The 24,433-nt window shown below is 39.0% G+C and overlaps 2 protein-coding genes across 2 annotated transcripts in view; both read left to right on the top strand.

Moving 5' to 3' along the window:
- Window positions 1-24,433, top strand: part of LOC137968533 (uncharacterized) — a 36,413-nt gene continuing 11,980 nt past the window's right edge. Inside the window, exons 1-7 of the mRNA XM_068815086.1 lie at window positions 1-202; window positions 5,261-5,521; window positions 12,834-12,931; window positions 13,300-13,423; window positions 14,930-15,024; window positions 18,380-18,511; window positions 19,542-19,682. Coding sequence (XP_068671187.1) covers window positions 1-202; window positions 5,261-5,521; window positions 12,834-12,931; window positions 13,300-13,423; window positions 14,930-15,024; window positions 18,380-18,511; window positions 19,542-19,682 — 1,053 coding nt within the window. The remainder of the gene's footprint in view (window positions 203-5,260; window positions 5,522-12,833; window positions 12,932-13,299; window positions 13,424-14,929; window positions 15,025-18,379; window positions 18,512-19,541; window positions 19,683-24,433) is intronic.
- On the top strand, window positions 20,914-24,250 carry LOC138013234 (alpha-1A adrenergic receptor-like). The gene has a single exon (XM_068860254.1). The coding sequence runs from the start codon at window positions 21,711-21,713 to the stop codon at window positions 22,779-22,781; it is 1,071 nt and encodes a 356-aa protein (XP_068716355.1). The 5' UTR covers window positions 20,914-21,710; the 3' UTR covers window positions 22,782-24,250.

The raw sequence follows: 24,433 nt of genomic DNA, 5'->3' as shown, positions 1-24,433 counted from the left end.
ATGGGGACCCCACATGTGATCAATGTGATTGAAAAAGTCAAGGGACACACCCCAATCATCAAAATCAATAATCCTACTGATAGCATCGGTGTGATGATAGAAGGATCTGGGGATCCAATCTACTTGCAAATCGATGCTATACCTGAGGACTATTTTAAAGATAGACAAGGCGAGGTGGTGAAAATCACGCTTCATGCTACCGGTGCGAATGATGGATGGAATATTACGGTTGTCAGTAAACCATTGAACTGCGCAACCAGATAATGTTTTAGAAAAGCTAGAAAGGCAAACATGGACCGCCTGAAGCTTGCGCCAGGTTGAACTACGGCCTGCCTCGTCAGGGGACTAAGTGAGGTGACAAATGACACCGTCGCGACCCTTAATAACTCCCCCGGCACCAACGTCGCTCGCATCGGAATAAACAATAGTACGCGAACCGGAAAATTGCTGACCAATTGGCCTTCCATTCAAACACGGCACATTTTCTTTCCAAAAGAGAAGTTCCTCCTTAACAGAGGGGGGCAGAGGGAATTTGGAATCCCAGCTGGACTGGAGGACGATGGACATACGAAGAAATTTTGTCATGAGGGTGGTGGCGTTACCAACAGCTAGGCCAAAAGGGTTGATCCTGCCTGCAAGGGCAGGGAGTTCCCTAGCAGAGGAACAATTAGCTTCCAAAATAGAATTAATGTCAGACAAAACACGCTTGATTTTCTTCCCTGGGATAAAGAGCAAACCCTGGAAGAGATCGATGATGAAACCCAGCCAATCAATATACTTTCAAAAATAGCGGGTCTTCTTGCAAGCGTTCCCTCAGTCTCTTTCCCCAACTTTCGCGCGGCCAGTTTGCGGAAAATGGTTTTGGAGCTCTTCTGTCGAACAGGAGCGCTTGCTACGAAGGCTACCTTTTTTGGTAACACGTACCACAGGCAACCCAGTGTACGCTTTATGGAGCGTCTAGTTTATTTTTTTCCGTGTCCGTTAAAGTCTTGCCTGTCACTCACCGGTTAAGTGGTGTCCTTGTGCATAGAGTCTTCTTTGCGTATTTTGTTAAGTTTGAGGAAGTTGGGGGTAATGGGTAGATTTCTCTGGTGCACAGCAGAACATTTAATTAACTTAACGAACTCAAATGAAATTGTCATTTCGATTTAAGCACGGCAGAAGCACGCCGTTTGAAACCATTAAGCGCGGCACGGCTGACTTAGGTTCGGCACGACTACTGAGCACGGCAGGACTTGCCGTGCCGCACGGCAGTAGCACGACTTGGTTTAAAACGGCGTGATATTGTTGCGCCGAACTCAATTCATAAATTTATTTAATGTATTTTGCATTATTTTCATACTATTATGCTGGATGGATGGTTTGTTTTGTCTTTTGAATTTGGCGCGACTGTATTAGGTTCGACGTTTGAAACCGCTGCCGCGCCATCGTCGTGCCACTGGCAAGCCAAATTCATTTGAGTTCGGCAAGGCAGTAGCACGACGTTTGGAACAGGCCTTAGTGCATCTTTAAAGAAAATATACCCTTATGGAGCTCAAGAATGGAACGTCAATTGGATAAACAAGACAGGCGGTGTTAGATTTCCAGCCTTTCTAAATTTTAACATCATGTTGTGTAATTTTCGAGTATAACAAATTTGCATACGTGGGTTGAAATGTGATACGGGGGGATTTTTGTGGTAGTGCACTGTAAGCAGCGCGTGCATAAGTGACGAAAATAAACAGGTCTGTTGGAAGCGTGTATGAGTTTCAACAAAATGAGCCCCAAAATCAGCAAAAAATTGTAACGCTGATGAATAAAAAAGTAGCTGCTATTTCCAAAACGATTGAATTACCTGGTGATAAGTAACCTCGTCTTGGAGAGTAAATTTTTGACTTTTCAGAAACAATGGTCAACCTCAAGAGTTGGGTAATTGTGATCTTTGTGTTGAATTCGCACATTTCTTGTCAAACTTTATAACACTTAAAAGAAAAAGAAAACTAACAAAAACAAAAACTCGGTATCTTGCCATCAATTGTCACAGATGCTTCACTGTTTCGCGAGTAAACACGCCGCGGTAACTTGATCACGACGCCCGCAGAATTCGATGTCACTTTCGATTTTGCGATTTACTTGTGCAGCCAAAAGTATAATAAACGTAGCAAAAATCTCCGAAAATGTTTTTCGCTGATGGTAACTTTTTATATTCGCCGATCAAAATTAATGTTGTTAAGTTTTCATGTTGTAAATTTTGTTGCTGATGGCAAGAACATCAGTGACACACGACAACATGGAATCTATTTGTTTTATATAATAGAGAATTCAACTTTAATCGCATAAAAGCTGATGATGACGTCAATCGTGCGTCTCTCCTCTAACTGATCATACACAAGAACCAATCAAAATGCGAGAATAACTTGGCTTATTATATAAAGGTAAATGTAACAGTTCATTGATAGTAGTGTAAGGGACAGTGAGGACCAGGGAAGGAAAGGGAGAGACGGTAAGTGGCAGAAAAACGGAAGCCAAGGGAAAGATGAGGAGGAATTTAATCAATTTCTCCTTTTTCATTATTTTCTTTTTTATCCCCTGTAAAATACCAAGCCCCATTTTTTTGTTACATCCCCCCAAAAAAGGAAACCCCTTCTTTACAACGTTCATAATAACATAGGTTGAAAAAAATTGAACTAGGTTGAAAAAGTCACCCTAGGTTAAATATAAATTAACCTAAACTTAAATTAAACCTGTAACAGTTATTTGTATGGATGCGTTGCAAGTGGATCAGTATTTTTAAAAAGTAGTTTACTCGTTTTTTACTTTGTTCAGAAAATTTTTATTCTCGACTGGAATTAATAACAATCATAAATGGTTCATTTGTTTAAAATCGTAAATGGTTTGAATCCAGGAGTTATATCATAATTGAGTGAAGTACGATCCTCCGGGTGAGTTGAGTCGTGAGAAGCACTGTTTGAGATGACATTGATTGACGTTTCCACAACCTGAGCGGAAGTCATCTTTAGAGTCAAGTGATTTGTGTAACGTCAGTAGATACTATAACTTGTGTTATTGGTCAACTGTCAGTTGAGCCTAGATTTAATTTGCTGGGAAGACTGGGAAGACTAATAGAAGATTAGGAAGACTGCACTGGGAAGACAGCACTAACTACTACCAACGGATCGTACTGGAAAGCTGGTTCACTAACTTAGAACAGACACCAGTAAACCGATGTCTACAACTCCCCGCACCCTAAAAACGACTCATCGACGACATCAACAGATGAAAAACACACTGATTTACTCTATCACAGTACTGCCCAACGTATTCTACGATACACGTACAGATCTTAGACCTATAGACGGACTGAAACGCACCATCACTGTTTAGTCTTCCCAGCCAATTACATCTAGGCTCAACTGATAGTCCACCAATAACATCACGAATAAGTTCACTAATTACATCTACGACCGGAGTTCTTATAGCATCTATTGACGTTGCACAGATCACTTGACTCTAAAGATGACTTCCGCTCAGGTTGTCGAAACGTCAGTAAATGTCATCTCAAACAGTCCTTCTGAGGACTACACTCACCCGGACGATCGTACTTCACTTAATTATGAGTTGATTTGTTTGTTTGTTTTGCTCTAAAATAAATGCAAGGGAATAAGTGTGTTTTTACTACGTTTGCGTAACTGTTTTTCGATGTGCCTCGACAGTGACAGGAAAATTTTGCCCTTTTGTTATAAACACGTATGAATGGTAATGACTTCTCGAAAAATTAAGGAGAAATATCACTAGCTTGTGTTTTGAGAAGTTTGTTTAAAGCACGTACAGGTCATCTGTTGTAGCCTTGTTTGAAGTTTGTCCTTTAAGCCAAGCTGGCGTGTTTCAGTGAAATACACCCAAATGTGAATGGAATGGAATCGACCCAAGGCCCCACTCATTTTTCGCGTGCACCTTTTTTCTCTTTCTAATTCCCGACTATCTGGAAGCCTGAAACAGGCTAGCTGGCTTTTGACAGTTGACTCCGAAATGGCTTTTTTCTTTTCCGTTCGCTCGCTGAGGATTATTTTGCTTGTTTTCTTTCAAACCCATGCGATTGAAGAAAAATGAATTGCCTAACTGGTGAATTCCACAGTAAATTTCACTTGAAAAACCGATATCGCACTCATCACTTCGTGAGATATAGGTTTTCCGCGTGAAATTTACCGTGGAATTCATTAGTTAGGCAATGGATTTTTCTACAGAAGAAAGCGAAGAAAATGATCTAATTAATTTTGTATTTCATATTTAAAAAATTAAGTTTCAGTATTTTGACCCAATTATTCTACCTGAATGAATTAACCGTGGATAAATATATCCTTATATTTGGCAAAGGAAGTATTTTCATCTCCTGTTCTCCTTTATGGTCGCCTCGGGAGCAAATAACGTCACTTTTCCCTAGATCCAGCCCTCAGGGTCCAATCGGTCAGTTTTAAACGTGAAATAGAAAACACGACTCAAGTAAACCGTCTTTGGATAAAATCAAAGCTCAAAATTTTGCCAGTCAGGTTTTCAGGAAACACACTTTCAAAATATGAAGAAACAAAGGAAGTGATTTTTTTTATCATAGTAGCACTGTAAATACCTTTTAAAATTCTTTTTTGCGATTTATCTGCTTTCAACATAAAACCATTTGAGGCCTGACGTGCGTAAAAACTTACGTTTTTATGATTGAATAGCCGTAATTAATGAGACGGAGTAAGCGTATAGCTTTGAAAATTTGAACGAACGACCTTAGCCTTATTTTCTTCGTTTATTACATTTAACATGAGTTAAAAATTAAAGACAATTCATGAATTTTAAAGTTTACCACTTAATACTGGCATCTCTCAAAACAAATGCCTCGGCTTGCAGTTTAAGATTGATAAATTTAAAGCCAAATGTTTTTGGCACGCTCACTGAATGCTAAAAGAATGAGGACTCGTCTCCAATTTAATGGTTCCTGTGCTTCAACATTTAGGCGTAAATTCAATTCCTAAAACTTGCTCGCTTATGTTGTGTTAAAGGAATATTTTTTTCCTGAACCCTCACGTTTGACTACGTTTCTTCCTTTTACTTATTGGCAGAGCCTAAAGTAAACATCTTTACTTAAAATGATTGCAGGGCGTTCGTGCGCGCGCAATTATTGAATTATGACGTGGAAACAGCGTCATTCGGTGAGTGCCGTGGAACCCTCTGTGTGTTTGCTAGCTATCTCTTATGTTGTTAAGATATCTCTAATTGACACTTAACTCTTTTTAAGCAACTGAGAAGCTAAGTTCTCACAATAATATGGATAATATGGTGATGAAAAGAAGTGAGTCTGAAAACAAAGAACAATTCCTTGAAACAAAAAGGACAATGACACCGTTGCAAAGGTTTCGCAGCATTGCTCGCTCAGTGCTATCACAGAACCAGTGGACCAAAGCTTTGCAAACGAAAATCGCCGAGGAACATACCAAAGAACTCAATATCAATAAAGAAAGTGGTGGACAAGCTGAAGTGTTAACTTTCAACGCCAGTGGTAAGTCGAATTTTTGAAAGACACTATTACCATGACAGCAATCTGCTTCTCAACGTAGACTGCAAGGGTTAGGGTGGAGAAGGAAATTCTTGCGGGGATAAAAGTTCAGCTCAATTAGGGTAAGTAATGTTTGCGTGGATGAGTGAGAAACGCAAACTATTAACTATTATTAATAAATTTTATTTACCCACGCTAGCCTAATCAACACTTAAAAAAGCTGGTCTCCGTTAGTGCGGGCAAAAAAGGTAAAAAAAAACAAAAAAAAAAAATTAATACTTAATAGATTCAAAATAATTAAAATTTCTCTAATCTTATTTATAAGATGCAGTTGATCTATAATATGTATAACCTAATATTGTATAATATTGTGTAAAAATTGTGCAATACATTTTATATAGAACTGGGGGTAGTTATGGTGGTGGTTTAAGGTTTATATACCGCACATACGTATTCACAAAGTCTCCAGGGAGAGATCAGACGTCAGTTTATAACTGAGGCGTCCCTGGCAGCCGCTATCAGTCTATATTCGATTTCGCCCACCCACCCACCCGCCCAACGGTACCTACCCAACCCACGCATGTATGTGAAAGGAGGACAGACTACAGCACCGCGTCGCCGCGTAATAAGGAAAACTTGCCAAAGTGGTGTAATATTAGCTTTTATTATATGGCTCTGTCTCACAAGGACTGGGAACAACCAAGTTCACGAATTTGATTGGCTGAAATCGATATTGACCGCGGTCTAGATTTTCCCATCTAGACCGGCATCTAGACCGGTCATGTTTTGCGGTGAAAAGATGCAAACTAAAATGCAAAAATATTGAGTATTTTCTTCTACCAATATTTATTTATGGAAGTACCAAACAGCATGATGACAAAAGAGAGGATGACGAGCAAACTTTGACAGAATTAAGTTCAGCTCATCGCCACTCATCGCCGTTTGCAAGCAAAATGTCAGTTTGTACAAACCAGTTACATTAAACGAATTAATAAATGTAATAAACTTCTTATCAACCGAGCTAGGTCAGTCTGTATGGGAGAATCTTGACCTCGGTCGTGTGTCCAGACCTCACTGCGTTCGGTCTGCACTCAAGACCTCGGTCAAGATTCTCCCATACAGACCTCCTGCTCGGTTAATAAGAGCTAAGTAAAGCATGTCGTTTATTCGGGATCAAGCCTTCCTTAACCATGTTTTTTTATTCAAGCAACCCACGTTCATGAAGTCAGTCACTTAGAGAAAGATCAACGGGATTGATATCAGCGTACTCAGTAAAGATGTCGACCCATCTGAACTTCTATAACTATGATTACATAAGAATTTCTGATTTACGAGTACAGTTCTCACAGTCATAACATTGTATGTGACCCCCAGTATTGAGTACAGTCCGCCTCCCCGTCTCACTCTAGCTATAACCAGGGAGCTCCGCTTCTAGGCTTGGCTAAATCGATATATTAACCATTAAAGAGAAGAACAGATACTTCTTTATGCGTACAATACAACCAACCATAAAGTCTACAAATATCTATTTTACCTTCAAATACTTAACCCTGCATAATATTTCAAATTCCGTTTTCCGTGAATCTTCTATCACATGTGTTACATATGAGCCATGGCAATTGCTAGTTTTACAATCACTCGTTCCTCGTTAACCCAATTTATTACTAAGACTTGTTTACATTACTAATTAACGCGAAAAAGGATAACTTCGGAATTCTTAACGATGTATCGCTTTAATCTAACCCAAAATCATTCAGATATTCAAAACGTCCTATGCATGATCCATTTTCTTCGCTTTTGTGTTTGTCAGCATTATGATTTGCAATACTTCAGGTTTACGTGTTCAGAACTTTGTTTTTGTATCTCGCAGATGTTTAGATTTCCAATTACAAACTCTGTTTTGATTGGCCACTCTATAACTCACTGTGTAAATAGTTCACTCTGATTCAAAATAAATACGTTTCGTTTCTGAGAAAACGAAAAAAGAACATTCTTTCATAAAGCGTACCGGGTGTTCCTGATTTCTGTATTAAATTTAACTTACATTTTGCATTTACCTCAGTGTTAACGTTCATCCACGCTTTTGAAAAAGCTTTACATACCACGTGCTTAGATTGAAACGCATACCTGAGGTAGCTCCTATACTTGTGTTTACGAGCAAGTGATCTCCTAGTAATACGATGAAATGTGGATGACCTCGGTACATTGTTAACCAAATATGTCCCAGAAAGTTTCCTCCTTTCTCTGCTTATATAAAATATATATTTCAGCCTTTTCTCTGTAATTCTGCTCGGTTCTCGGTCACGTCTATGTCGATGCACTAGCAAATCACAACTAACCTTTTCTTCAAAGAAAACACACTCTTGCACACCGAGACCTGTATTTCTCCTTTGGAATCAAGTCGTTATTATCACTGAGAATCTAATAACTGTACAGCCTTTCAAACTATATCACAATTATTTCCAAAGAGCTGATCACAGTCTCCACTGATGATATCAAATCTCGTAAAACTAGAACATAACTATATACACAAGATGGCAACGAACAAGATCGCTAATATGGCTAGTTGAACAAAGGATATAAGCTAGACCATTACAAAGAAACAAACGGTTTACAATAAAAACACAAAAAAACGCAATAGACAAAAAAGGTATCTTCGTAGTCGAGGGTACAGGGAACGGGAGGCTTATCTCTCAAGGTAAAAATGGTACCAACGTGAGGCCATCTGCTCGCTGTGCCAATGTTTTTACTTTGTCTTCAGAAGATTCCAATATGGCGTCTATGTTGTTTGTCGAGTTATTTTCTTTGTCCCTGTCATCTTCAGAGTAGTTCTCAATAAAGTACCCACTGCTTATTAACGAACTAAACGCTCCATAAGCGTACACTGGGTTACCTGTGGTACGTGTTACTCAAAAACAGAAGGGACTGAGTTGGGTGGTATTGAACTGCAGCGTTCCAGGGAAATCTTTCAAGTTGGGGGTCATTAAGACCATTTAAGGGGTCACCCAGAAGTGGTGCCAGCAGAGACCCTATGGCTCACACGTTTATACGACGAAACAGATCTTTTTCTGAGGTTAAAAACCTGGCTACCAGTCTATTAATTAATCATTTGTCAGAAAGAAGAAATTCCTGTCATCTTTAGAAAAAACAGACACGCATTGCTTACGTGTGGTAGTGAAGTAACACAGCGATTTAATCCATATTGTCAACTGAGCTGCGTGTTGTCTTCCAGGAGATTCAAATTGTCTTTGCGTAATATGTAGCTCTAACAATAGTGCACGATATTGTTTTGGTATGGTATATCATTGTAGTGCCTTGGTAGAAGTCTTGGGTCAATAGCCCCCTGAGAAGACATGTGGTTACTAGCAAAGTACTGAACCCAGAAAGATTGAAGAACATAAAAGGGAATCGAGAAACATTGGCTTCTAGGGTTGCATGTTGATCATTTTCAAGTTCCCTCACAACTTCTTTTCACCACAAGTTTACGCGTTCAGTCTGAGCGTCTGACAGCTTTGTGAAACAAACGTTTAAATGAAAGTTTCCCTATCCGGTGGGGTTAGTATCTGGATGGGTGACCTCAAAAATACACCACTTTGTAACAGCATAGGACCGAAAATTCTATTTCTATTTTAACGCTCAAAAATGCAAACTAAGCCAAAGAAACAGATTTTGTCAGCTTGCTTTATGCAAAAAAAAAAAATCAGTTTTTAGGAAGAGCGGAAGGAGGTTTTCAGGACGGTCGATCGAGAATAAAATATTTTTTTGCCATCAGCAACAAAATTTACGACATGAAAACAACATTAATTTTGAACCGCGAATATAAAAAGTTACCATCAGCGAAAAACATTTTGGGAGATTTTTGCCACGTTCAATTTTGTTATTGTACTTTTGGCTGCACAAGTAAATCGCAAAATCGAAAGTGACATCGAATTCAGCGGGCGCCGTGATCAAGTTACCGGGGCATGTTTACTCGCGAAACACTGAAGCATCTGTGTCAATTGATGGCAAGATACCGGGTTTTTGTATTTGTTAGTTTTCTTTTTCTTTCAAGTGTTATAAAGTTTGACAAGAAATGTGCGAATTAAACACAAAGATCACAATCGTCCAGCTCTTGAGGTTGACCATTGTTTCTGAAAAGTCAAAAATTTACTCTCCAAGACCAGGTTATTTATCATCAGGTAATTCCATCGTTTTGGAAATAGCAGTGGCTTTATTATTCTTCAGCGTCACAATTTTTTGCTGATTTTGGGGCTTATTTTGTTGAAACTCAAGAACGCTTCCAACAGACCTGTTTATTTTCGTGACTTATGGGCTGCTTACACTACACTACCACAAAAATCCTCCCGTATCACATTTCAACCCACTTATGCAAATTTGTTAAGTTCGAAACTTACATATGGTAAATTCTCAAAAGCTGGAAATCTCAGAAAAAAACCTTTTCCAGCGAAAAAAGTATTGAAACAAACAACATATTTGCTATTAGAGGCAAAAAACTCTTCCTATTTCAATTGTGTGCGTGCAAGCAGGACACAATCTGTGTCAGAAAGTATATGCAATTAAATAAATTTCTGACAGTTCACATCAAACCCTTTTCGAACCTTGACCGTAAATAACGAAGCACAAAAGAGACAACAAGCTTTCATTCAAATAATTCTTCACTGCCATATTTCCATGTTTCCATTTCTTTTTTTATCTTTGCAGAGTTTTGTACAAAATAAATGTAAATTGCCAGACAACGTAGATGCGACTTCAGTAAACACTGTGATGCATTCAAGGCGCTCGATTCCTTCAATGTTTGTTAAATCCATAAAAAAATTGCCATTCGATTTCAGTGTTGTATATAATACCAAGTTAGTAAAATATTAGAAACAAAGCTCACTTGATATCCAACGGCGAAAAATGAAATTGTTGTCGAAGACCATTCCTCGTCTCTTTAAAGATTCCAGATATTTATTTTTCACCGCCTGTCTTGTTCATCTAATTGACGTTCCATTCTTGAGCTCCGTGAGGGCATATTTTGATTAAAGATCCACTAAAACGCCATTCGCGTTACAATGACTTTCGACGCCATTGAAAGTTAACAAGAATTAGTGAAATTTCCAATTGTTATCGGAAGACTGTGCAGAGTTGAGTACAAATAAATACAAATAGCCAGGCAGCAGAGATCACAGATCCATTTAAGGTGTTCGATTCCTTCTCTGTCTTTGTTGAACCCATAAGTTACCAGAAAATTTTCGATTTGGCCTCAGTGTTTTACATAACACCACTCTTGCTTGGCAAAATATTAGAAATACAGCTCGCTTTGATTTTGGCTCGACGGGCGAAAGATTGTTGTCGAAGTCCATTACTCGTCGCTTTTAAGATTCCAGATATTTATTTCTGTCTTGTTTATCCAATTGACGTTCCATTCTTGAGCTCCGTAAGGGTATATTTTGTTTAAAGATGCTCTAAAACGGCATTCGCGTTACAATGACTTTCGACTTTCGATTAATTGAATGTTCTCCTTTGTGCACCAGAGAAATCTACGCATTACCCCAACCCCCTCAAACCTAACAACATAGGCAAAGAAGACTCTACGCACAAGGACACCACTTAGCAGGGGAGTGACAGGCCAGACGTTTACCGACACGGAAAAAAAATTAAAATTAAAAAAACGACGAAATATTACTCATTTTCCGACTGGGATTGCCATACTGGCAACCCAGTAATTAGTATTTTGACTTGTATCGCTTTCATTAGTTGCGTCCATTTCAGTTACATTTGAGTACATTTCCATTTCATTCAGTTTGCGGAAAGACCCGTTTCGAAGCTGACGCTCGACATCTTTTAGTGTGGGTGTACCGTGGAAAGCGTATGCCTTTCTTTGTGTTTTGAGCGCCCCAACTAGGGGCAACCAACGCTACGTCGATCTCCATGATTTTGGATTACGTAGTTTGCTTTTAATAACCAGTGTAAACAGTGCCACGTACCTTCTATTGTGCATTGCCCAATCAAAACACCGCCACGTGCTTTGTATTGTGCATTGCCCAATCAAACACCGCCACGTGTTTTCTATTGTGCGTTTTGCTACACAGGAAAAAAAACAAAACTGAATGTTAACATGTTTTATAACTCAGTGCCCTTACGGGCCCGAGTAATAATGGAATCACAATTATTCCACTGAGTGCAGATATGTCCAGAAATGCCCCAAATTAGATGCACGCGGATTTCAATAAGCGGCCCCAAGTGTCCCCTTCCTCTTCTCCCCAACTTCAACATCACTCTATTTCTGGACATAATTGACTTCAACCCCCGATAGTCGGACGCACTTGTAAAATTGCCAACTGGTTTGCCTCCAGCCAGTTGAGATTCTTAAAAAACGTTGCTCCTGAGGTTACTGCTGCTCTGTACGTCATTTGCTCGGAGATACTAGAGACTAGGCTACTATGAAATCCGACCTAAAGTAAAGCTTGAATGAAAGAAACTGAAAGATGTTCCCTGGTGAACACAAGTGCTCGTGGGTGAGGTGATCGTAAATGGACATCATTCATCAATTCTGAATAAGGCATGATCTCATAAGCTGATTGACCTTTAAAAAAAAAAAAGCAAAGATCAGCGGCGGAAACATTTAATTCTTCAAAATCTCTGTTGTGTGAACCAAGACCATGACGATGACGTTTGGATGATGGTAAGAGCAGCCGGAAAGAAAACATTGAGAGAAGCACTGCCAAAACAGCAAAGAAGACAAATTTTGGATCATATGTCAACGCAACGCATCTTGTTCGAAAATAATTCTCTCTTCAAACTGAACATTTTGTCGCTAACTCGAGAGAGGCGTTTGGATATATATTTCTCTGTTTCATATTTAAGATTAACTTTAACAAGAAAAATTCAAGAAACTAGGTAAAGTGCTTTTTCTTCTGCATTCCCATAAATAAGATTTTTGCTAAAATTAAGTAATTAAGCAAGGGGCATTGTGAAGAGAAAACTCCAAACTTAACTGCAAACGTTGTTTTGTAAGTCGGAAAAAGAAAGTCTGAAATCCCTGCCATAATAATTTGGTATAAGGACAATAAAAGACCTATCTTGCAACAACAATATCTCAAGCGTTCGCTGTGCTCACGCGTGAGATATTGTTCTTTGCCTTTCAAACACAAAATTCATATCTTCTCGCCACCGTGTATATATGTATACAAATTACATCACAAAAAAATTGAGAAACGCAGAGACAAAAATTCTGTCTCCACGCAATTATGGCTGAAGATTTTTCTCTGTTTAGTCTCAACTTCGACTTTCCGGATATTCTTACAGAGTGATTCTTTATTTCTTCACTTAGCATTCAAATCAGCTGTAAATACCTGTGGTGCCCTGTCCAAGAGAGCTAAAGAAATTTTAATGAAGAATCCATGGCAAAGAAAACCAGAGGACGTGCGGGTAAGCTGCTGATGGCCACAGATTGAAAACGACTGCAAGTTTTTTACTTCAGGTTTAAACTAAATCGTCAGTACGGCATCATTTCATAAAATGCTCTCTAGACATAGTGACGGTCACTGAAATGAAGACAAAGATCATCGGAGACAAATTTTACTTAAATTGGAAAGAAAACGGAAAGTATAAAATGTAAGAGGAAGGTCGCTGAAAGTTTGAGAGGTGGTTTAGGAAACTGTGTTTAAAAGCATATATCGCCTCGCGAGGACACAAGATCATCGCAATGACTATGACGTACACAACCTAGCTTAATCGACTATACAGTGGCGATGAAAATATCGTAAAGTTTAAAATAATCTTGTTATCATTCTCAGACGATTTACAATGTGGTGGATAAACTAAAATGCTTTAGTCGTTCTACGCCAAGAATAAAGAGAGCACTGGCGACAATTGTGTATTACCAGAAGTTTGGAAATGGCAGAGTAATTGTTCAACAAGGTTAGTCAAGGTTTCAATTCACTAAGATCCAAGCACAAAGCATAAAATCATGAATTGGACTTTGTAAACCTTCTAGGACCTTCCAGGGGATCCTGCCCGATGCTCCAAGCTGGTGCACAATATTGTACCATACGTTCCTCACGGGAATCCTTTCGTGTAAAATGATCTTAGTTTTACGGATGAAGCACCGGTAAATGTTATCAGTGAAAGACACGAGTAAACACGTAAATAACATGAGTGGGCCATTGTGAGTTTTACCAGAAACCCATAAGGGTTGAAACGTGTAACTCGCTTTCACAGCTTCCGAATATTCAGTGCTAAGTACCATATTTGGAAAACCCTCGCTCCAGTTAATTTCGCGCGAGAACATTGGTGGTATTGCGTCACGGTGTTTTTGCGAACTGATTGGTTGAATGTTTCTCTCTTGTTGTTCCAAATATGGTACTTAACAAATTGAATATTCAGAAGCTTGTTACCCAGCACACAAGGGGCCGTTACACGTTTCAACCCTTACGGGTTTCTGTTTTACTGCTTAGCTCAGATACGTCCAGAAATGCCCCTAATTAAACCCAATTAAACCAATTAATTAAACCGAGGATTTCAATAAGCGTCACAAAGTGGCCCCTTGCTCTTCTCTCCAAAGTCGACATTACTGGCAATCGTGTCTGGGAATACAGACAATTATCGTCACAAAATGTCCCCCAAATGCTGCTCCTCAATTAGGGATAAATTGCTGCATTTACCCGAAGCTAAAAATAACGCTAACATTTACCCTTTTCCTTATTGTTGGAAATAGATAGCAAAGGGTAAGACGTAAAGCGACTTTTCGTGTTGGATGTCAACTAAATTGAGCATGCGTCTAATTAGGTAAAATTCTCGACATAGTGGCTTTAAGTTAGCTAAGAGAATGAAGAACTAGAAAACTTAAAGAGGTAGATTTGATGTCGTTTCGTTATGCGATTTTATACTCCTGCAACGTAAACAGTGGTGAATGTTGGCATTTCGGGATAGTATGTTTTAATCGAAATAAAACGGTATTGGTAAGCTCCAGTTTTCTCTGCGTGTGCCCGTTTCACTAGCTGACAAAGTCAGTTATTCCAAATAACCTTAACTCTTCCTATATACTGTGAATCTGAAATTTAAGTTCACATTGATATCTTTCAAATTTTACAAATAAACAAAAGCACTTAACTCCAATAGCAGTTGGAGACTGAAAACTGCTTGCCGTGAAAAAATGTATGCATAGCTGTGCAATTACGCTACACAGCTACTAACTGAGCTACCAAGCCTCTGATCTGGGAGCTGGTCAGTTACATTTATTTCCAGTTTTAAACAAGTATTTTGGAAAGAGTAGACAGACTTAGCAGTCTGAAAAGGAGGCCTAGAGAAACGTTTACGTTAGTGACTAAAAGTGACCTATGTTCATAACTAGAGTAGGAAACTACTATTAACGTTAATGAAATTTCACATTGACTCAGGCTAATTACACCGTTTTTTCAAGCGTAGGTCATCCTGGAAGGTCAATGTATTTTATCGTCAGTGGATCTGTTTTAGTGCAACTGGCAAAAAAAGACAAAACGTCGGGAAAAATCAAGAAACAGGTTTGCCTATTTTGCCATGGTTTTTATGACTTAGTAGGAAGATGTTTCGAAAGTTTTCCAGTACAGGGCTGCTAAACACAAAAAATAGGTCCGCAATGCCTGCATGTGGGGGCTTAATTGTATAAATGCCAATAGTTAGCAAACAACAGCTATAGTTAAGGTGAGAAAAAAGCTCCATGAAAGCATTTTGAAGAGTCATAAATGGACCACTGTTAGATGTCCGAAACAAACTTCCTGTGCAGTACGTATTATCTCCACGAATTTTATCTCCTGTTGTATTTGTGCTATCTAAAAGGGTCTGAATATTACTATGTGGATGTCCATAAACAACAGCAGAAGTTATATTATGATGAGATTCAATGTCAATTTCTATCCATAATGCTTCAAAATAATTTGTTGCTCTCCTAAGATCAGTCCTGATAACAAATTATTGTTTATAAAAAATCCCACACCTCCAGCGTTTGTAACACTTGGCAATGAAGAAAACTATTACCCTGAAAGATTGGTATTGGATAATAAATCCTGACCAACTTTTAGCTTAATCTCAGTAAGTCCCACTATCGACAAAGGAAACTACAGATTAGACAACATAGTTTGAAGGTTGTCAAAGTTACCTGATATTGCAATGAACGATAGAGAAATATTCATCAGAGAAGCATTCATTGACATAAGGACTGTAATAGAAATCATGCGCAATATAATGTTGAACATTTACATTTGAAGGCAGATTGAGATCAACATGTCTCATATTTAAATAGTCTACGTTGGAAGGGGAAGCGGAGATTTCTAAGCAAGCCAAAGGCTCGAAGTCATTGCATCATAAGTTGACATTTATGTCAATTCATTTATACGATTGTAGTAGGACGAAAAAACACACACTGGCTCACTTCAGTTTTTCTCATAACATCGTTTTCGGAACGAGTCCATAAAAATGTAAAGTTATTGTCCTTCTTGGCTTTGAGGCAATTCCTGAAGAGCTTCTCCTTCCTTTCTGTGAGTCTTTCTTTGGTAAAAATTATTTTTTCATCCAAATACCCAAGGTCACAAGATGTAACTTCTTGCTTTGTTAGAGCCTTTCTTTCACACCTCGCCTAACTAACTTTACTAAAATATCTGATGACAATGTCTATTTTGAACAAAAACGCAATTTCCATGTGCGTATCAAAGAAGAAGGCACAAAAATTGCCGTTTGGCAACTTGCAACACGTGATTCAAAATTCTTCCCAGATGACCTTGCGATCGCGACAAGTACACAAATAAAGTGCGCCGACGGTAGCATAGTGGAGGCTGATGCCCTCACAAAAAGGAAGAATTTTCATGTTCTCCAAAAGTGGACTGTTTCCAAGAAACAAAAATCATTCATTTCTTTGCCAAATCACAGGCAGACAACCCTCAGGAGGCGACAGCGCGTGACGTCACGTTATTTTGAGACAGTTGTGCACTTGGCCTTGAGTAGTCTTGGAAGTGGACGTATACAAAAAATGGACCCCAGGTCTATGGACTATCCCTGTGGACCACCCCTTATTTTGTAAACACAATATGTTTTACAAGCAGAAAAATCTTTAGACGAAAGAGACAAGTGATCCTGGCACTTATGTGGAAAATTTAAGCAGGAGTCTCATACTAAGCCCATTTCACGGTATTTTTACAGACAAGAAGCCCATGGAATATTTATTTTTAGACTACTTTTTTCTGCAAAAAGACAACACAATTCCGGTTTGGTGACGCTATGACGTCAAGTTAGTTTCTTGTGATTGGTCATCGGGCTCCTACAGGAGTCTCATTAGCGGGAAATTCAATCTAAAAAATAAATCGATTGAAGCAATAGCCTGTTATAGACACTTATACCACCTATTGGTGGCTCCAAAGGGATTCGTCTATAAACCGCTTTTCAAATATAAGTTCGTTACATTCATCGAATCCCTCACCGGAACAAATGAACCCAACAAATTGACCTGCTCCCAACTGAGTGGATTCAAACCTCAGTTGGCAGAGCGTTGCACCGGCATCACAGAGATGATGGGTTCGAATCCCATTGAAGCCGCCTGAATTTTTCAGGTGTTTATAATTAGAGATAACTGCTTAAATTGTCCAGGTAAAATTTAATGCGAAGATCGCCTCCCTCTTTCGTCTAAAGATTTTTGTGCTTGTAACTTTACAAAATGAGGGGTGGTCCACAGGGGTGGTCCATGGAGCGGGTCCATGGAGGTGGTCCATGGACCTGGGGTTCATGTTTTGTATACGTACCTTGCAAGTTGAACGCCTTGTCTACTTATATTGTACGAGACGACGCGTGTGATCTGAAGAGGAAATGGAAGCGTCCCAAAAACCCATCAAATCACTCAGGACAACCCATAAAATAGGTGAGGGAACTTTATTTATTCGGCTGTCCATAAAATGAGTTTTCGAAAAGAAACACCGCGATTTTAAGTTTTTATGGAACATTTTCCTCGATTAATTGAATCGGCTGTTACAACTGTCTCAAAATAACGTGACGTCACGCGCCCTCGAATCCTTAGGGTTTTCTGCTTGTGGCCAAATAAACAAAATGAAGAACCAATGTAGTAGAAGCGGCGTTCGAGTAACGATAAAGCCGTGTCCATATGGTGCATGCTACCTAGTCGATGATAGTTTGAATGCTCTGGTCATCGTCAAATATCCCGTCGCATGACCGAACGGAGTGCTGAAAGTCGGACTTACACAAGCATGGTAATGCGAGCCTCTAATGCCAGGCCCTGCCGTGTGATAATTACTCGGGTTTTCCAGGGGAAACGACCGTGGATAGACTTCGTCTTCGATTTTCTTCGTTTCTTTTTTTTTTTTTTTTGCGTTCGGTCACAAATCGCACTCAAGCTTGTCAAGGGTATGCGCGAAAGCTCCTACTTGGCATGCTTGTGAAATGGCTTATTCATCTTGAGCGCATGCGGAAGGGGTTTAAGCCAACCTGCATTTGCGGCATTGAACTAAAATGGCGTCGTTAAAAGTTAGTACTGATATGGGGTCTAAGACGCTCAAACCACATACAAATTCACACACCGTTCGTCTTGTTAGACCCACACGAAATTAGTAACGGGTCGGTCCAGGAACTTTACGAGCGACCATTTATGAATGAACATAACGAGAATCAATGCCATCACTCTAACTTAAATGATAAATAATAACGTAGCCAACATCTTCCCTGTATTTCTTTTTCTTTATTTTTCATTTGACGATCCAGGATATCAGGACAGCCCGATCTTTTTTCAAATATGATCGACTAGCGATGCAAATGGCCCAAGCAGAGAAATCTATCATCGACCATTATTAAACATTTTACGATATTCAAAGCGAAAGCATTCGTTTATTGTCATTTCAGATTGTTGGGGAAATGTTTGCAGGTGACTCGTTTGGGGAGCTAGCACTACTTCATGGAATCAAAAGAGCGAGGACTATTGTGAGCAAAGGAAATGTAGAGTTCCTGACAGTTGATAAACGGGATTTTGACATGGTATTTTGCAAATCATTTTTTTGAATCTTTTTGATATGCATTAACTTAGTGTTAATGAAAGTCTGATCTATAATTACCCAGATGTAGTTGAAAATCTATTCACAACACTATCATTCATTATTCGATGAAATGAAAAGATGGCACAACGTTGACTAGTCGTTAGGCAAGCTGTTTAGGGTTGCAGTGGCACCGCGCACCGGTGGCTCAGTTGGTTGAGCATCGGGCTGTCATGCGGAAGGTCGCGGGTTCGAACCCCGGCCGGATCAACACTCAGGATCTTAAAATAACTGAGGAGAAAGTGCTGCCTTTGTAATTTCATCTGCAAATGGTTAGACTTTCAAGTCTTCTCGGATAAGGACTATAAACCGTCGGCCCCGTCTCACAAATGTCTTCCATGTTCATAAGTTCCCTGTGGGACGTTAAAGAACCCAAACACTATTCGAGAAGAGTAGGGGATAAAGTCCCCGGTGTTGTGGCTGTCCTGTTCTCTCCAGCAGAAGTGGCCGGCTTGGCGGTGATGTCTCTAAAAAGGCTTGTGGTGTATGAGGCCACCTAAGCAGAAACAGCCACAAGTCAAAAAGGGACTTTGCCGAGTGCTGGAACATGTAGATGTAGATGCAGTATTAAATGAACTACTCGCTGACTGAAGCTGAACAGGAAATGTGTTTTACTTCCAAATCCTAATTCATGACACGACCTTACCCTTGCATTGTGATGCCCTGGATAGACAGTGTTGTTTTCGCGTCATTTTGTTTCAAGTAACATTACGAGAGCATTGAGTGAGTGGTACCTGGAAGACAAACTCTCTTGGTTTATCGCTTCGTGTACTGAAGGGTCATCCGTGCTGCCTAATTATCCTGGGTGAGCCAGTTTCTCCTATATTATTTTCACAAACAGAGTCAGAGCGATGGTTTATTAAGAAAGTAGAGTCTTTGTGAACCACCTCATAGATAGGCGTGAACAAAGCCAAACCGCCCTGAACGAAGTGGCTATAAAAAACACCAATCTCCGATTTATTTTAAATACTTAGGTTCTGAAAAAGGCATATCAACAGGAATGGGAGACAAAATTCTCGTTGTTAAAATCGTTACCTTTGTTCAAAGATTACTCGACGAAGGAGTTGAAGCAACTAAATAACACCTCTAAACTTGTGGAGTATCCTCACAATACGGTGAGTCTCAATTTTCACTTTTTTATTTGGTTATATGGTTAATAATAAAGAGAGTTATGATGATGATGATGATGCTGACGATATAACAACCGCTGACTGACTGTTTGGCTCACTTGGTTTAGAAGAGGACTACTATGGGGTAGGTCACAGGGTTGAATCCTGGCCGGAGAATTTGAGGATAAAGTGCTGTCTTCGTAATAACATTTGCAAATGGTTTGAATTGTAAGTCGTCTTAGATATAAGGACGCAGGCGCAAGGCCGATGGCTCCATCTCCTTGCTAAGAGTAGGGGATGGGATTCATATGTTCCCCACTTTCGATCAATTCACGGCAGTGTAAAAGGGGATTAAATTAAATTGAAAAAGAGACCGAGACATTTAACAATGAAATTAAAATTGCCATGAAAAGTATTTCAAGAAATAACTACAACAGACGTTTTCAGGTCTCGTTACAGTATAGGTTCGAGGTGTCAGTTTTCAAACACGTTCTTAGACAGTCAATGCTCATGCGGCATTTCAATGCTCTTTGAATGTAGTTTTGAATCAAAAAGGTATGTTTTTACTTTATTTTTCTGATGTTAGGTTCTCAAAGCAAGACAGATAGTTCTGTTGTGAAGGTTTAAGCTACAAGGGATTTTAAATTTCCTGAAAATCTCTGTCGATTTTGTGCGATAAATTTCCAGCTTAATTCTACATATTGCGCCGGTTTGCGATTTGTCATCCTCCATCAAAATTGAAAATAGTTGATGACGGTTACCTAAAACACCCTTTCATTAAGCAACAATCTGCTTGGCTTTACTTCAATCAAGTCACAACGAGTTGAGCTTGATGTAGAAAAATTGGAGTGTTTTTGCAGAGTATTAATTTCCGGTAATGAGTGAACACACCAAAACATCAAAAGAGATTCTTTGAAATTAATACTGCAACCCTTAAAAGATAGGTTATTCTTTTATTCCCACAAATTATTCCCGAGGAGAAGTTTGAAGTGGGTTTCCACTATATCTTTTAAAAAAAACTGTTAAACCCGCCACTTTAAAGCTTTGCTTTCCAAAGATTACCTCGCTTCAAACTTAAAGTTTGTGAAATGTTTTATTAATTATGTGGTGCATAATTACGGATATAGTGATTCGTCGTGGAGACAAGTAATTTCTGCTGAGTTTGACATACAGCTGTAGCTTGACACCAACACGAACGCACTTTTTTTATGATCACATTTTAAATTCAAATTTGGTTTGTGTTTACTCACAATTTTAATAAAATCGTTTCATTTCCTTTGCTTCCTTTCTGAGGGATGTTATTGGTGGATGTCTGTCAGTTTTTCCGGCAAAACAGCTTCTAAGTGAGATTATGCGACATTTTACCCGTAGGCTCTGGTGACACGGATATTGTATAAATGACAAGTTCTTGTGTTAGCCTCTGCGTCTCAGTAACTCGGCTAAATTTAATTGAGTAACTCTGACATTATGTCATTTGTAGGCCATAAAAATGCACAGCTTTGTGAGGAGGTTTACACCTGAATAAATTCAAACCATGTCATAATGTATAAAGTGATCGGCAGTGTTTCGAGAATTCTAATTTCATATTTACACATAGAAAATTGACAACAGCATGATTGACCCTGACACCAAAAGTCTCAGCCTTCCATTTGGAATTTACTTCATTGTGATCCACCACAGTGTGTTTCGGTAATACCGAATCAAGTTTAAATTCTGGATACTTCAGAAAGTGTTCTTATTTGCTTTATCACCTGTTTTTCAAGAAACCAAAGAAAAGTGACATATTGTAGGAATCCGTACTTCCCACGCAGTCGATAGACTTTCTCCGGCAGTTGTAACATCATCGACCATTCTATGCACTTGAAGTACTAGCTACTTTAGAGTAACACTTTATACAAGCGTTTAACGACCGAAGGTTTGTCATCGACAATATAACCAATTCAGATTCACCACGGTATTCATGAATTAAGAAGATGAACGTCAACGTTTAGCAAAAAAAAACAACAACAACAACTGAATGAGCTGTGATCGCAGATGTCAGTCAAAGCCGCATCCATGGCCAATCTTACCACATCGGTACCTAGTGCTGTGGACTTGTGTCGTCAACCCACTCAGACATCCTTTATCGCTCAAGCCTTTTTTCTCATCTTCATTGCAATTACAACTTTTCTCGGAAATTTCTCCGTGTGTCTGCTTGTGTTTCTCAACGCTAATCTTCACACATTGACCGGTTATCTTGTGGCATCTCTAGCGTGTTCGGATCTTATGGTAGCCACTTTATCGCTGCCTTTCCGCATTCATCAGACTTTAAACAACACCAGTTGGTGTCTTAGTGAAGAAACCTGTTTATTTTGGATTTGGGCGGATCTATTTTGCTGCTGTGCTTCCATTGGTAACGTAGCATTGATAAGTATTGATCGACTTTTGGCTACCAAATACCCTCTGCTATATCAACAGATAGTGACTTGGAAGACATCATGGCTAATGTTGTCTTCTGTATGGATATATTCACTAATAATGGCATCCTCTGGTTTAACAAACTGGACTTTCCCCGGTAAAGCGGCACTAGTTGGAGTAGATAATGGCTGTTATAAGCGTGATCCTTATTTTTATACCTTTGCTTCTGTTGTAGGTTTTTTTATTCCACTTTTGGTTATAATTTTTTCGTATGGTTATATCTTTAAAATCGCCATGCAACATTTCCGCGTTATTTCACAACTACCAAACGTTCCTCAGACTGATGAAGCACAGCAAACTACATACAAACAGCAGTTAAAAGCTACTAAAACTCTTGCTATAGTAGTAGGAGCTTTTGTAATCTGCTGGATGCCAACTTTCATAATTATCTTAGTCCAAGTGTGGTGTCAAACCTGTTTACAAAATCACCCTAACAATCTAGAATTGCACGGCTTATTTCATTTTCTTAATATCATGTTTGTGTACACGCTACCAAACATAAACTCCGCCATAAACCCTGTTATATACGTTGTTTTTAGCAAGGACTTGAGACACACATTTATGAGAACTTTGAGAAATCTTTACCAAGAATTGTATGAGATAAGGGCGCGAGCAAGCTTAAAACTTAAAAGCCGACAAAAGAGGTAAGCTTTCTTGCCGGTAGCCCGACTTAAAACGAGAGGTTCGCTGCAAAAATTTAATGAGCCAAGAATTTTACAGCAGCAGGATTCTCGAAACACGTACTGAAAACTCGAACTACTTATAGCTCAACACTTCGTTTATTCTAAAACGTTGGAATTTAAACATGTCTGAAAGAAAATTGAAAAATCTAAACCGTCCCAAACTTTCAATTCCAAATTGCAAATTGACCTGCTGAATTTTAAGGGAGGATATATTTTGGATAACTTCTAGGAGTAGATTGAATGAATAAAACGCCTGTAAATCTAAGGAAAATACGGAAAAAGGGAAGAAAAGGTGACATAGGCATGTCAAAAGTTTTGCAAAAGAAAAAATGTGGCGTTTTTTGGGAACTGAGTACCTTATTAAAACAATTGTATTCTGTTAACAGTTAAGAAAGAGTATAAATCTCGTTACCGATTTAAGGCCCTCATCCTGAGAGCGGATTGAGAAGAAAACAAGGAGCCGTGGAGGACAGCCAAGCCCGAGAAAAATAAATTTGTGAGATGTTCGTTTTTTGTCCGGCTTTTGGTGATGAAAACGCACGGGAAAGTATCATCATCATCAACTTTTTACACGACTACAACCTACGACAATTAATATTTTACAACTAGACGCTCCATGAGCGTACACTGGGTTGCCTGTAATACGTGTTACTCAAAAACCGAGGGGACTGAGTTGGGTGGTATTGAACTGCTGCTGCTGCGTGCCAGCAGAGGCCCTTTGGTTCACACGTTCATACGACGAAACAGATCTTTTTCTGAGGTTAAAAACCTGGCTACCAGCCTATTAATCATTTGTCAGAAACAAAAAAAATTCCTGTTATCTTTAGAAAAAATAGGCACGCATTGCGTAAATGTAGTAGTGTAGTAACCCAAGGCCAGCGCTTTATTCCATATTGTCAATTGAACTGCGCTTTGTCTTTCAGCTCTAATAGTACACGATATTGTTTTGGTATTGTATATCATTGTAGTGCCATGGTAGAAGTCTTAGATAAATAGCCCCCTGAGAAGACATGGGGCTTACTAGCAAAGTACTAAACCCAGAGAAATTAAAGAAAAGAAAAGGGAATCGAGAGACATTTGCTTCTGGGCTGACATGTTGATTATTTTCAAGTTCCCTTAGAACTTCTTTTCACCACAAGTTTTAAGCGTGCTCACTGAGCCTCCGACAGTAAAAGCAAAGAAGCAAAAGTTCACTGTAGCTAAACACTGTCCGGCGCAGTTAGTATCTGGATGGGTGACCTACAAAATATACCACTTTGTAACAGCATAGGACCGAAAATTCTATAAATTAACGCCCAAAAATGCGAACTAAACAAGATACAGATTTTGCTACCTTGCTTTTTACAAAACATGTATTGATGCAAAAGTAAATAAATATTGATACACAGTTTTTAGGAAGAGCAGAAGGATGTTTTCAGGACGGTCATGACACATGACACAAGACACGTGAACATGGCGTCGATACACGGTGAAGCCGGCTCTGATAAATTTGATTTCTTGGATAAATCCACAAATAGCAATCCTCGAATTAAAGTAGGATTTGATGAGAAGAAACATATGTACATATGGGTATATATATATGGTGATTTTGAGACGTTTAAAGATTTTTGTCAACAG

This window comes from Montipora foliosa, chromosome 8 (genome assembly GCF_036669935.1).
Source record: "Montipora foliosa isolate CH-2021 chromosome 8, ASM3666993v2, whole genome shotgun sequence".
Classification (NCBI taxonomy): Eukaryota; Metazoa; Cnidaria; class Anthozoa; order Scleractinia; family Acroporidae; genus Montipora; species Montipora foliosa.
Note: the sequence above shows the minus strand (reverse complement) of the source record. Positions and strands in the feature narration are given on the sequence as shown.